The sequence below is a fragment of the Actinia tenebrosa genome, unplaced genomic scaffold (assembly GCF_029948245.1).
Source record: "Actinia tenebrosa isolate PJP-AT-01 unplaced genomic scaffold, QUT_ActTen_1.0 PGA_scaffold1__47_contigs__length_23844297, whole genome shotgun sequence".
NCBI classification, from domain to species: domain Eukaryota; kingdom Metazoa; phylum Cnidaria; class Anthozoa; order Actiniaria; family Actiniidae; genus Actinia; species Actinia tenebrosa.
Window position 1 is genome coordinate 6,381,858 of NW_028292578.1, and position 14,394 is coordinate 6,396,251.

Below are 14,394 nucleotides of genomic sequence, written 5' to 3' on the forward strand. Positions count from 1 at the left end.
TGAATAAATTATAATATAATTATGTCATTTCCCATGTGCCATTTTGGTCTCAGCTTCTTGCTATATGTTTCTAAACCCGACAACGATTCTTCAATTGAGTGTGTATAAATTTTATGTGTAGATAGTAAAATAGTAGCTGAGTACCACAGGTTTGCATTCCCACAAAATCAGATGCCCCACGTCCATCCAGACACTGAAACTACTATTATTTCTCAATTGACACGGTTTTCTTTGTTATTCACAAGGCTTTATTTTTGTTATAACCCTCATTATAAATGCGAGGTCAATATATAGTTATTAACCCGATTAATAACTATATATAGACCGTTCGCATTTATAATGACCAACATTTGATAGAAAACCTTCTCAATTGATAAATAAAATACTTAATTACCTCGAACGGAGGCAATAAGCCTATACATCCCTCGGGCCTGCGGCCCTCGGGATGTATATGGCTTATTGCCCCCGTTCGAGGTAATTAACTCTTACTCAGGACATCTGAGTTCGCGGGTATGGAAAACTGCAGCACACTGCATTACCTATAATAATGAATTATTCAATAGATCAAGTAGAGACATGAATTAATTTAGACACAAAAAGCAGTCTTTACACTCCTGAGTAGAGATAGTCATGGCCAAGTCCAACTTCCTTACTTGATTTCTAAACATATTTATTGGATTCAGCCATTTTGAGCGATTTATCAAGCTTTCATTAAATGAAAGGACCCATATACCTTATACGGTGCCTCCCATATGTTATAGTGTTAATATAAATCTTGGTATGAAGAAATTGTGTTGGCTTACGAAAAAATGTTTAAAATGTACCTTAAACGTCTTCAAGCTTCTATCTTTTTCTGTTTTTTTACTTCTTCATTTTATCTTTGGATACGAAACAAGGTATTTTCAACATTGTCTGGTCAGCCTTCAGCAAAATAAGTGGGTATTTACCCTCTGGTTACCCCCAAAGACGCAAAGTATTATGGGGATGTGAAAGTAGAGATCAGACAAAAAAAAGACAGAAAAAGATAGAAGCTTGAAGACGTTTAAGGTAAATTTTAAAAAAATTTTCGTAAGTCAATACATTTTATGTAAGACCAAAATTCTTGATGATCTGTACACGCAAAAATAACTTGGAATAAACAGACAATCAGTATTGTACAGATAAAAGCAGGTATAGTTTACATTCCATTAAGAAACCTTTCAATTTGGGACAGTTTTTTGATTGGTTACCCCCCCCCCAAGACGCAAGGCATTATGGGGATGTGAAAGTAGAAAATAAATTAAATTTGTTAAATTTTTGTTGAGGAAAAGATACTCCAACTTGAGGAGTCTACTTGCTTCCTTGGACATTAGTGAATAAAGTGAATATTTGAATGGTAAAAAGTTTTCATATTAAGGTTTATATTCGCAATATACTGATGAGTGCGATGTCATTATAGGCATACATATGCAAAACTTTTCTAGGGCAGCAAAATATAACATCGTTGTCTTATTGAGGGTTTATAAAAAATTAATAGCAAATTTTTTTCTGATAGTAATCAGTGTTGAAATGATAAACGATGAGAAGCAATCTCAAATTCCTATCAAAATGCGTCGCTCAAATCATATAACGTTTTTACCATTCAAATATTCACTTTATGTAGAATCAATACTGAAAATATCAAGTTAGAGGTGGCATCAATCGATCAATCGTTCAACGAATGACTAAATCAACGAATGAATAAATCAAAGAATGACTAAATCAACGAATGACTAAATCAACGAATGACTAAATAAATGTATGGAACTAAAGAAATGTGTAGAACTATTAAATAAATGTGTGGAACTATTAAATAAATCAGTATGGAACTAAATAAATAAATGTATGGAACTAAATAAATAAATGTAGAACTAAATAAAAAAATGTAGAACTAAATAAATGTAGAAGTAAATAAATGTACAGAACTAAAAAAATGTAGAACTAAATAAATGTAGAACTAAATAAATGTACAGAACTAAATAAATGTAGAACTAAATAAATGTAGAACTAAATAAATGTAGAACTAAATAAATGTAGAACTAAATAAATGTAGGTTAGTTAAAGCTGAGTCCAGTTTGGTATAGTAGGAGACTCGAATGAACTGTTTACCACACACGCGACACATTTTGAGACACAAAACCTAACTAAAATGTAGCGCTTTAAACTAGAAATTTGCTAAAAACTAGATTTTTTATCTAGTTTAAAAAAATCGTTTTCACCAAGAATTTTAAATGCCTTCACTTTCTGCTGTTTCTTAAATGTACTCCAAAATCAAAGAATATGAATCAAAAAACCCACAAATACACCACTACCTCTCTATACTTTTTAATTTCAATCTTTTTTAAGAGTTTATGTAAAGTAATGCTTACGAAAAGAAGTATTTTCTACGCGTAAATATATAAGTATCGCTTACCTCATTAATTCGAAGTCTTCGCAGCGACTGAGTCAAGAAATTTGAATACTGCGCCTTATACATGAAGACCATTTAAATTCCAACGAGATGTTGAGACAATAAGCTAGTTGATAGTTTAATAATCGTGAATAGTGCGCATGCGCTTTTATCAAACCTTTTTTTTTACCTTTTGTCGAAACCTTTTGTCGAAACCTTTTGTTCTTAATTAAACAAAAGAAGATGGAAACTCGGGATAAATCGCATGCACACTGGTGCATGCACTACCTCATGCACTATTGATGGTTGCAAGCATTCCTAAGAGAGTCAAAAGACAAAAACATAGCGGCCATTGTGGTGGCGTTAACAATGGATGCTAATGAGAAATCTTTTGTTAAATGGCACCAACATGGCCGCGATCGAAGAATACTTTTTCAAGTTCAGTCTTTTTAAAGAGTTTATCTAAACTAATGCTTACGAAAATAAATACTTTCTACGCGTAAATATAAAAGCATCTCTTAACTCATTCGAAGTCTTCGAAGCAACTGAGGCAAACATTTGAATGCTGCGCCTTAAATGAAGACCATTTAAATTCCAACGAGATGTTGAGACGATATGCCAGTTGATAGTTTAACAATCGTTTTAAATGTCCCCCTCCCAATCCGATTTTATCCCAAATTTCTCACCTCCTTTTGTCAAAACCTTCTTTTGTTCTTAATTAAACAAAAGGTGGAAACTCGGGATAAAAGCGCATGCACACTGAAACTATTCTAAACTATGGACTGGTTTATGGAGAGGGATGTTGACCAGCATTTTATTTACAATGATGTAGGCTGATAACTACTAATTTCATCAATAGACCGTTTTCTTAAGGTTGCGTGCGCATCCAATGTGACGGGCCACAAAACTGAAAAACGCAAATTCAGTAAAATTGAGAGGCCAGTCATATTTTTAAGCGAAGAATAATCGATTTTATGAATTCTTGTCCAAAATAATTTCATAGCAATGCATGATAATACTCGTGTTCTGATATCGTGGCCTGTGAAGTTCCTTGAATTTGAATGCGCGCGCAACCTTGAGAAAACGGTCTATTGGAAATTTATCATTAATAGGATAAGATTAAGCAAGAGAATTCTCTTGGATTAAGTAATTGATAAGTACATACTTATTTTCAAGCATTACAAGTGTTCAGAGAACGAACCTATATTATTACATTACAATAATACGCTGCCCGCTACGAAAAAACCAGTAGGATAAAAACTTCTTTGGTAAAAAGCCCACTGGAAAACGTAGTCCTCGACCGATGCAACGTATTTAAGCTGCGAGCTAGGGCTAGAGCTATATTTCTAAAGTACATGTAACGTAAATTTGGATAAGTTTAGATACCAATGTTGGCTGCCTAACAAGCGAGAGAAAATGCATTTGGTATCACACCGGGGACCGGGGAGGAGGGGGGGAGGTACTCCGCTTTATTCGCTATGCGGGTACGTGCCGCCAAACAGGGTATGGTTTTCAGCGATTCTATTCTGGAACAGGGTATATGAAGCCACACTCTCTCTTCTCTGGAACAGGCTATCTATTTTCGCAATACCGGAACAGGGTATAGTTTTCAGCGATCTTGGTCTGGAACAGAGTATGAATTTCAGCGATTTTACTCTGGAACAGGGTCAGGGTTCAGAGGGCTCAGCGGCACATCCCTACCCTAAACATGCAAGAGTACACCTCCCCCCCCCCCCCCCCCCCCCCCCCCCCGGGGGTATTACACTAGCTTATATACTTAGCGTATATTTGCATTATTGAATGTCATACGATTAAAATATTCACAAGGAAATATATAAGATAGAGATATTCGCTTACCGTGATCAATGTGCTACGAACCATAATGAACACGACACTGGTGAAAAACGTTTGCGCATGCGTGCACTTCAGCACGTTTTCTAATGATTTTGAAGAGTTTGAGTGAGAAAATAAATGTTTGTTTTCTCCAAGTAAACAAAAAAGTTCGAGAGTATACGTTTGTCAGACCAAGATACTGTATTAACACTCACAATATGAAAGAATTAGACTTACGTTTCAAGCATGGACACTAAGTTTTGGCATTTTGTGAAGTAAAATTTATCAGGCATGGTGTTTTGACTAATTTGCATACGGATTCAATGAACACCCTTTCCAGCTGCACATTGTTATGTTGGAAAGCTGTTTTTCTGCTTATATGGGTACAGATAGAGGAATGAATGGATACACATAGAGTAATGAATGGGTACAGAAAAGATAGATAGGTACAGATAGAGAAATGAATGGGTACAGAAAAGATAAATAGATAGGTACAGATAGAGAAATGAATGGGTACAGATAGAGGAATGAATGGGTACAGAAAAGATAAATAGATAGGTACAGATAGAGGAATGAATGGGTACAGAAAAGATAAATAGATAGGTACAGATAGAGAAATGAATGGGAACAGATAGAGGAATGAATGGGTACAGATAGAGGAATGAATGGGTACAGATAGAGGAACGAATGGATACAGATAGAGGAATGAATGGGTACAGATAGAGGAATGAATGGGTCAGGGGCGTAGCGAGGACCTAGGAGCTGGGGGGACATTGATCCAAAATATAAAAAAATTACTCCTCCCCAATAAAACAAATAAACGCTCAAACAAAAATTTAAGAAACAAGCATTATTTTATTAACCATTCTTAAATCTTAGGTTGTAATAATTTATTTTCCTCTTTCGTTTCGGTTCAATGTTTTTTTTTTGTTGTTATTCTTTTTTCAAAAAATTTCTGGAATGGGTAATTATGAAGTGCTGCGTCTCGGGCTACCCCACTGGGGAACGTTTTGTAATCATGTTATTCTGCGTTGTGGGGGACAACGCTAAATGAGCCAGCAATATCATTTATCGAATACAAAATCTTGCATGTCAAAACCAAAAGGTATCCAAATAGCAAAAGTAGCATGTGGAATAAGATTAATTTTAAAAGTCACATATGAAAACTAAACTTTAATATGTTCAAAGTTGCAGGTCAAGTACATAATGTTACTAGGAAACCATGCCAGTAAAATGCTAAGTTCAATTTTTGGCCCCGTCCCTACGCGGCTTGCATCATCGCCTTACCATACAAAATAAGGCGCGATATATGTTCGTTTTTCATGAAAAATAAATAGCTGTCACTTAATGTTAGCAATTGGACCTGAAAGCAAACATGACACTATACAAGTCAAAAACCTGTGGTGGTAAATTTGCATTTTCTTCTATCTTTTACTCCCGGACAGAGGGCTAACATGATTAGCCTTGTATAGGGTTAACTTTATTAACCTCTATTAAATCAAGGACACAACATTTATTAATCGATGTTTGTTTCAAATAGCATTAGGTACTTGTTTAGGATGTTTGAGTGCTAGGAGTTCTTAAATATCTACAGGTTTTAATCGCTTGGAAAGCATCTTCTAAACTTTGTTTAAGTGGTTTATGGCTCCTGTCATCTGCGAAATCTTCAACAAAGTAATTCACCTCATCCACACGGTTAACATGATCTAAAGAATTTATGTTATTTTCTTGATAATCCACTTTTATTGGAGATATTGGTCTTGGGGTTGGTTTTGCTGCGGGATCATTCAGTTTATCATCTTGAAAAAGTCTTCTTTCTTCGAGTCTGTTGTTTTTCAAACTTTCTGACATTTTATTTTTGTCCACTCCCTTGATAATATTCAGGGTTTTTATCGTGCGGGGTACCAAAGGAAGCATTGTTGGACTGTCAGGATGTAGACATTTCAAAGATCCTAATTCCTCGTGAATCGGAAAGAAGCTAAAAGGCGAATAGGGTACTATTGCACGCTTCTGATTAAAAAGACTATCGTCCTTGACATAGCTGGTTGACGTTAATGGAGGTAATCGAGAAATCCTTTTACATTCAAAGTTACTTTGTTCCCCTGGAGGAATCCGCGTCCTTGACCTGTGGATATCCTCGAGCCTTTTCCTAATGCGTTTATCTCGCATTTTCATGATCTTTTGCTCCTTACTCAAAAATCTGTAACGATCTTTTTTTTCTGAATCCATCACTTCCATCACTTGTTGACATTTACAGATATAGCATTGACCACACGACAGTTTTCACGGCTTGGAAGACCGCAAGGCTGACACCAATCTTTAAAAAGGACGATGAAACTGACTGTGGTAACTATCGGCCCGTCTCTTTACTTAGTGTCCCGAGTAAGATCTTGGAAAGTGAGGTTAACGACAGACTGGTGCAGCATGTCTTTAAGAACAATAATCTAATCTCAGAAAGGCAACGGGCATATCGTGCTGGATATTCAACAGAACTGTTGTTGGTTCATTTGACGGAGATGTGGAGAAAGGCCGTAGACTCGGGTAAGGTCGTGGCAGTAGCCTTTATCGATTTCAAAAAGGCGTTCGATAGCGTTTCGCACGACATCTTGGGGCGTAAACTGGAAAATAATTTCGGCATCAAAGGTGGCCTATTAGAGTGGATGAAGAGTTATCTAGAAGGAAGACAGCAATTTACTGTGTTGAATGGAGTTACATCTGAACTGCTGCCAGTGTCTACCGGAATTCCTCAAGGATCCGTGTTAGGTCCAACACTCTTTACACTATTTGCCAACGATTTACCATCTGTTGTTGTCTCAGGATCGTCGTATATGTATGCAGATGACACAACAATTTTCTGTATCGGCGAATCTGCAGATATTGCTGTCTCTCATCTCAATAAAGCCTTACGAGAAGTTTATAGCTGGTGCTTGGTCAACCGTTTAACACCACATCCAGGAAAAAGCGAAGTGATGATAATTAGCAGGAAGACCATTACTGGACCGTTAGCTCCTGTGCTTCTGGGCAACTCAGTTTTACGATACGTTTCAGAAACGCGTCTTCTGGGTATGACTGTGGACGACAAGCTTAGTTGGGTACCACATGCGTTGGAACTAAAGAAGAACTTTGTCAACAAATTAGAACTGCTAAAACGTTCAAGATTTCTACCTAAGGATATCTTACGGAACTTCTACTTTAGAGTAATTTTGCCCTCTGTAAAATATGGCTTAGTTTTATGGGGTTCGTGCTGTAATTCAGAAATTTTCAATTCCATTGAGAGATTACATTGTAGGGCAGCTAGGATTATCTTCAATTTACCCAAAGATATGGCGTCATCTGATGTACTTGCATTTGACAAATGGACAACAATTAAGTTAGATTATAAATTAGAAATGTTTGAGATTTTTCATAAAGCAAGCAATCGTAGTCTACCAGAATCTTTATCAGAAAGTATTTTTATAAAGCGCAATAGTAAATATTCTTTACGCGGAAATGAAACTCTCGCAATTCCAAGGTTTGAAAGCAGATTTTTAAAGGACTCATTGGTGTATCGAGGCTCAGTTCTATGGAATCTAATAATTTGTAATATTGATAAGGTAACACATTCAAATTTTAAGGACATCAAAGCACAGCTCAGTGCCAAGGACTATTTTATAAATTTCAATTTTGACTCTACTGCCTCGACGTCTCGCTTTAGAAAAAAGGACTTTGTATATATGTAACATTATTTTATTATGGAGTGAATGTAACTGCGCGGGCTGTTGGACTCGCTATGGGTGGCGGGTGCTGTTCAGATGAGGTGAATGCCTATTGACACGGTGTTCACCGCATTTGTCTGTGTTTTCTGCCCCTGGCGGGTCTAATAGCTTGCGCAGTTTGTGTATGTGAATGTGTGTGAGAATTATATATAAGATATTTAAAGTTATCTAAGTTAATTAGCTATTTTTACAGATTCATACTTATATTATATTTTATTTATTTAATTTATTTTATGCACGACCCCACAAGCTTTTAGCTTTAAATTTTATCGTGTTTAAATAAAGGTATTCTATTCTATTCTATTCTAATCGATTTTGTTTGAAATTGCTTTTAATCGAGCATTTTCTACCGTGTTCAGAGGTGCTACTTTCTTCTTGTCGTTGATTCCAGTCGCTATATGGATTCCAAGTTTTCCAATATCAGGGAGATGAATGCCAGCCATTTCATATATTCATCGTTACATCTGAAAATTCAGTACATAGGTTGCCGTATAAGCTCTCGCGTATAACTGCTGGCGAACAACACGGCTGACAAAGTTTGTACCAAACAGACCAAATGATGGGTTGCCTTTTCATTCGTTATTTGTCACTTTGTTTGTTCAAAAGATTAACTAATCAACTCTGTATATAACTAATTAATTAGTTCCTCAAACTAAACAGTCTCGATTAAACCTCTTTATTGGTTCTAGTTGTATTTGCATGCTATACCAGTTGCAGTTGCAGTTCATCAATAAATCTAGACTTTTCACTCGCTGCATCATTTATATTTACCTGAATTTTATCTTTTGTCTAGTGGTCATAAAATTTGGTCTGAAAAGCGTCGTAGCGCTTGACCTCGGCACTGAGCAAATCCGAAACGATGTTTTCCCGCATTTACAGCAGAACGAATAGGGCTATGCGAATTAAGATAAAACCTCGCTGCCTGGATTAAAATAGCTCTATTCAATACAAAGCCTTTTACAATCGGCTAATGAGCTTTATCGTGTGGTGAACAAGACAGAAGTAAAAAAGCCAAGTGTGAAGGACAGGGGACGCGTAGTATCCTCAAAAGTGTGTGTGTTGGGGGGGGGGGGGGGAGGGAGTTTGAGGGTTAAGATTGAGACTAGTATGGGAAAAAGTGGGGGGAGGGAGGGTAAGATTTAAAAACATTAGAGACTATTATGGGAAAAGGAACAAATTTGGGCTCTGTTGTCACCCCTGACCACCTCCACTGTGGCCCCTGAAGGAGTGAAGTAAGTTCAAAAATCGCGATCATGAATTTTCGAAGACTACGGAGGGAGAAAACCTCGTCTCCAAGTATCTACCAGCAAACGTTTTCAGTTACAAAATTCACACTTTTCCAAAATCATATCTTTCCGAGTTAGGAACTTATTCCTTTTAGACTTCCCGGTCTTACTAGTAACTGTGCATTAGTACAGCACGGACTGATATCGTGCACAAGGAGGCTTGTACTAGTTCAGCATCAATAAAATAATTATTTCCGTATAGACTAAAAAAGATAAATAACAAAATAAGAAAGAAATATCCATCCCTAAATAACCACTAAATTAGTGTCCAGTTTTCTCTCATCCGTGCTGTAATGTCTTCCTCTGGAGTTCGTGGTATTCTATTTGACTTTGACGATACCCTCGTTAAAACTACGAAATCAGATATCAGTGCCATAGAAAAGGTAAAAGAAAGATTAAGACGTTCGTTATGTATGAAACACGTCGAACTGATAGTAAATGAATACCTGGAAAAATTGGCTTTCCATTCTATAGATCCCAAAGGAATTATCGACCCTCATAAATGGAGGACTGAACTATGGCAACAAGCGATAAATCTCGTACCAATCAGCTGTACAAAACCCAATGCACATGACATTTACCATCTTTGGAGGTTTTCGCGTTTAGAAGGAATTTCTTTAGATCAAGAAGTAATTAGAACATTAAGTCAACTGCGTTTAAGATATAAGTTAGCCATTATCACAAACGCTGACCCAGTAATCCAGAGAGAGAAACTTCAAACGTGCGGTATTAGGGAATATGTTGATGCCATAATTATAAGTGGGGAGCAGCTTTATCCCAAGCCACACCCCTCTATCTTCCATACAGCCTGTTCGAGTCTCGGAGTGTTACCTGAAGAATGTATCATGGTTGGTGACGATCTTATGTCTGATGTTCAGGGGGGTATAAATGCTGGAATGAAGGCAACTGTATGGGTCAAAAATGAGAGTCAGCAAAAATGTACTTCAGCTGGTTATCCCACCCCAGATTTCACAATCGATGCACTAAAGGAACTGCCAAGTGTTTTATCTCAAATCAGTTCGTAAATGAACAATGGTTGATTTAGCCTAGCTGACCTTTCATTTGTCTGTTTATTACTGCTGAAACCTGTCCTTTATAATCTAGGAAATATGTAATTTCAATACTGTGCAATAAAAAAATACTAAGAACCAAAATGTCAGTCAAATATACCTTTTTATTACACACTATTTATTTTGCTTGTATATATTATTTCCATCATATTTCTTGCTGGACACAAGTGTGCAAATATTTTAACGAATAATTACCATAATAGTATGTAAAATGTAACCAAACTAAATTTTAAAGTTTAACTGTATCAGTCAATTTGAATAGCTTGTCCTTAAATGATGACCTTGATTTCACAAAGAGTTGACATGCCCCTCCTGCACCTTCCTAAATCTGTCACTGCTATAAAAATTAAAATATGTCTGTCATGTTTGAAACATTTTATGATAATTTAGTAGTTGGAAATATAATGTGAGATCTTAATTCATGATTTTATTACTTCTAAACTTGATCATTGTAATTCTGTACTATATGGTATTCCTAAGAATCTTATCAATAGTTAACAGTCTGTTCAAAATGCAGCAGCTCGCGTTGTTACACTTACTAAGAAATATAACCATATCACTCCTATTTTAACTATGCTTCATTGGTTGTGTGTACAATTTAGGATTACATTTAAGCTAATGTTATTGGTATGTAAATCCCTTAATTGTTTAGCACGAAAAGTCTCATTGTTAAATTTGTCTTTATTCCCTTGAAATTACTGATCATTACTTTCTAGTATGAAGTATTTCTTAGTAGTTCCTAAGATTAGGTTTAAAACTTATGTTGACATATCCTTTGCCGTACCTAGACCTAAATTGTGGGATGATTTACCTTTAGACTTTAGAAAATCAACCTCAGTGCAGGGGTTTAATAGGGCACTGAAAGCATATTTGTTTAAAACAGCATTTAATTGATAGAGTATCCTTATCTTTAGGTTATTTTTGTGTATTCTAGTTAGAATTATATATACATGTAAACATTTAAAAGAAAAATGAATATAAATAAATTAAATAAATGGGATTTACCATTGGCATTTATACAGAGTAGTTATTCATCCACTGTCATTCCAATTGGAATTTAGGAGTTGATTTTTGCGGAGGGAGGAAAGCCGGGGAACCCGGAAAACCCTCGAAGCACAGGAGAGAACCAACAAACAACTCTACTCACATACGACACTGAGCTCAGCGGGACCCGAACCCAGGTTCACATTAATTGGTGAGAGGCGAGCGCTCTCACCGCTATGCCATCCGTGCTTCCCAAAAACATGGAAACTTTTCTTTAAATGCTGGTCAAAATGGGACTGCTTGATTAATATAATTGTTTTTTATTAACAAACTGAAACCCAGCTTAAATGTGCAAAGTGACTCTATTCGGGCTAAAGTATTTTAATAGTGCTTTAGTTTTCTTTCTTTGTTCCTCATTTTATTGTACAATATTTAAATTACATACATTCTTTGTTTTCACACCTTTTTATACTCATTATTATTCATGTATATACGGTCAACGTTTTCTCAGTTTTTTATTTTAGTATGTATATAAATATATATATATATATATATACTGTAAATCCTCTATTTAGCCCCCCCCCCTCTCAAATAAGTCCCCCCTCTCTAATAAGCCCCCCCCCTTTTCAAAGCAAGAAATTTGTTAAGCCCCCCCTTTCTTTTTAGCCCCCCACCCTCCCCCTTTCACAACTAAAGAATCACGTATACTGATTAAAGGTGATTTATTAAAGTCTTGGTTGTTCAGAACATTTTTTTAGCTTGCTTTGTTAATGTTACCGTGTTTTAGTTTTGCTAGTCACAATAATCATAAATTATACTTGAGAGACTAACATAGGTGAATCAAATAATAAAAATGCCATGTACATCACTACAGATTGTGCGAGACGGTCAATAGTAATGCTTCCATTTAATCCTGAGTTGCAATCATATTACATACTGCGTTTCGACTAAATCAATAAGCCCCCCCTCTCGATTAAGCCCCCCTCTCCAATAAGCCCTCCCTCAAACGTGCCTGAAATAAATAAGTCCCCGGGGGGCTAAATAGAGGATTTACGGTATATACATTTGATTGTATAAAGTTTGTAGTATACATTTATACATATATCGAATGAGATGCAAAATATCGAATGAGATGCAAAACTATATCTTCTATTGTATCAGAGACATAAGTATTGCACAAACTCAAGTTAAAAAAATATTTTCCACAAAATGCTGTGGCTAAGCAATCGTATTAAGCTTGTTTTAAATTCTGCAGCTCATTGGATATCTTGCATCTCATTAGATATTTGTATAAATGTGTACTACAACCTTTCTGCAATCAAGTGTGTATATATCATATATATATTGTTATTATTATTATTTTAGGAGTTTTAGATAACTATACTTTTTTAATATTATTGGTAAGTCATATTTTATTGCATTATTATTTTATTATCTATCTATCTATATATATATATATATAATATTATTTTAAGGGCTTTGGACAATATTAGTAAATAATAACGCTATATAAACATTTATTTTATTTGTTTTATTTGGTGTAAGTATATATTTGGGCTTCCTGTGGCAAGATAAATCAAGCGCATGCGCCTTTTTTCAAAATCAGACTTTCCGCCATTTTTGTTTTGTGTTTTTTAACCGAGTTTAGTTTTATGTCTCGTGTTTGTAAAGAAGGCTATGTAGATAGCCATAAAAGGCCTTAAATGCTCATCTTTCAGTAGAAATTGTTGCTGGATCGTTTGCAATGTCCAAGTAAGCTTTTTTATCCTTTGTTCGCCACTATTCAAGATTGCCTTTCGCGCTTTTCAGCCGATAGCTCGAGATAGCGTGCATAAATCTTATTCTTGTTTCGGCTCAAAAAGTCTAAATCTTTGTCGTTGGTATTACAATTGCAGCTCAACGAATGTCAGCAACCAGCCACAGAGAACCTATGGCGTAACTTCTGCCATAAGTCATGCCAAGCCAAAACCAGTTGTAAGTCAATGTGCTTCTAGTGTTTTGATTCTCCACGTGTTCGTTCTTTGTATAAAAAATTTTCGTACCCTAATATTAATTAATTTCGTGATTCTTGAATTCAAATTGTTTTTCCCTTAGGATATTGAACTGTCTAAAAAGTTAGAAGAAACTCTTAAACCTTATGGCGTGTTTGAGTCAGAAGATGAACTCCAACACCGGTACGTAACTCATTAAACAGGGTTGTATTTTTACTGGGTTGCCTGTGCCAGCCCAGTCGTAAAATGCCTTTGGTTTTTTTTGTAGTCTCCTCGCGAAATGTGCATTCTTGTGCAAGAGTACCCTTGTATGGATTTCATAGATTACTGCAATTCCCAGTCACACGCAGCCAAGTGAGACCAAAATCACAAACGAAAAATTGAGTTTTGGTGGACGTCAATCAAAAGGCTTTCTTAAACATGTCTAAAGGATTCCGACTCCGAATTTCAAACGTTTAACTGCAAACTATCAGTATTGACTTATCCTATCTTGAAGAAACTGAAATCTTAGCAATAGCGATAGCTTTGCAATCAAGCATTAAGATTCGGAGCCAGAACCCTGTGACATTTTTGAGAAAATATATCCAGAGCGAGAAATTCACAGCGACAAGAAGCATGAGATAAGGACAACGATTTTTGCTCATTTGCCTGTGTTCACGTGAGTATTCACATCAGTCCTGGTGTAGAAACCAATAGAAACGATAGAAACCCTTTTGATTGACGTCCACCCAAATTCAATTTTTCGTTTGTGATGAAGGTCTAGTTGGTCGCTTGTGACTGGGAATTGCAGTAATGGCTTATAGATTGACTTAGCGGCTAATGTAATTCCGGGCTTTAGAAGTAATATGATTGAGCAGTAAAAAAAGATTTCTCAGACTGTAATTCAGATATTTATTAGTATTAATACAGCTACTCAGTCGGCAGTATTCTGGCTTTAATCATGTGGGTTAGTAGAGCCTGAATGAAAATATGGCTTTCGGGCTTTGGTCAATAAGGCATATACATGAATATATCGTTAAATTTCACACGGTAATCAATTAGAGCTGGTTTGCTAAGTTTCGAATCCCT

At 35.9% G+C, this 14,394-nt stretch overlaps 2 protein-coding genes across 2 annotated transcripts in view; both read left to right on the forward strand.

Annotated features, from left to right (window-relative positions):
- LOC116304523 (poly(A) polymerase beta) overlaps window positions 1-14,394 on the forward strand; it is a gene marked incomplete at its 5' end in the record, with an annotated part of 56,250 nt that overhangs the window by 24,784 nt on the left and 17,072 nt on the right. Inside the window, 2 exons of the mRNA XM_089032177.1 lie at window positions 13,231-13,309; window positions 13,430-13,509. Coding sequence (XP_088888303.1) covers window positions 13,231-13,309; window positions 13,430-13,509 — 159 coding nt within the window. The remainder of the gene's footprint in view (window positions 1-13,230; window positions 13,310-13,429; window positions 13,510-14,394) is intronic.
- LOC116304516 (N-acylneuraminate-9-phosphatase) lies at window positions 9,575-11,364 on the forward strand. Its single transcript, XM_031714258.2, has one exon. It carries the CDS (start codon window positions 9,575-9,577, stop codon window positions 10,304-10,306), a length of 732 nt encoding a protein of 243 aa, XP_031570118.1. The 3' UTR covers window positions 10,307-11,364.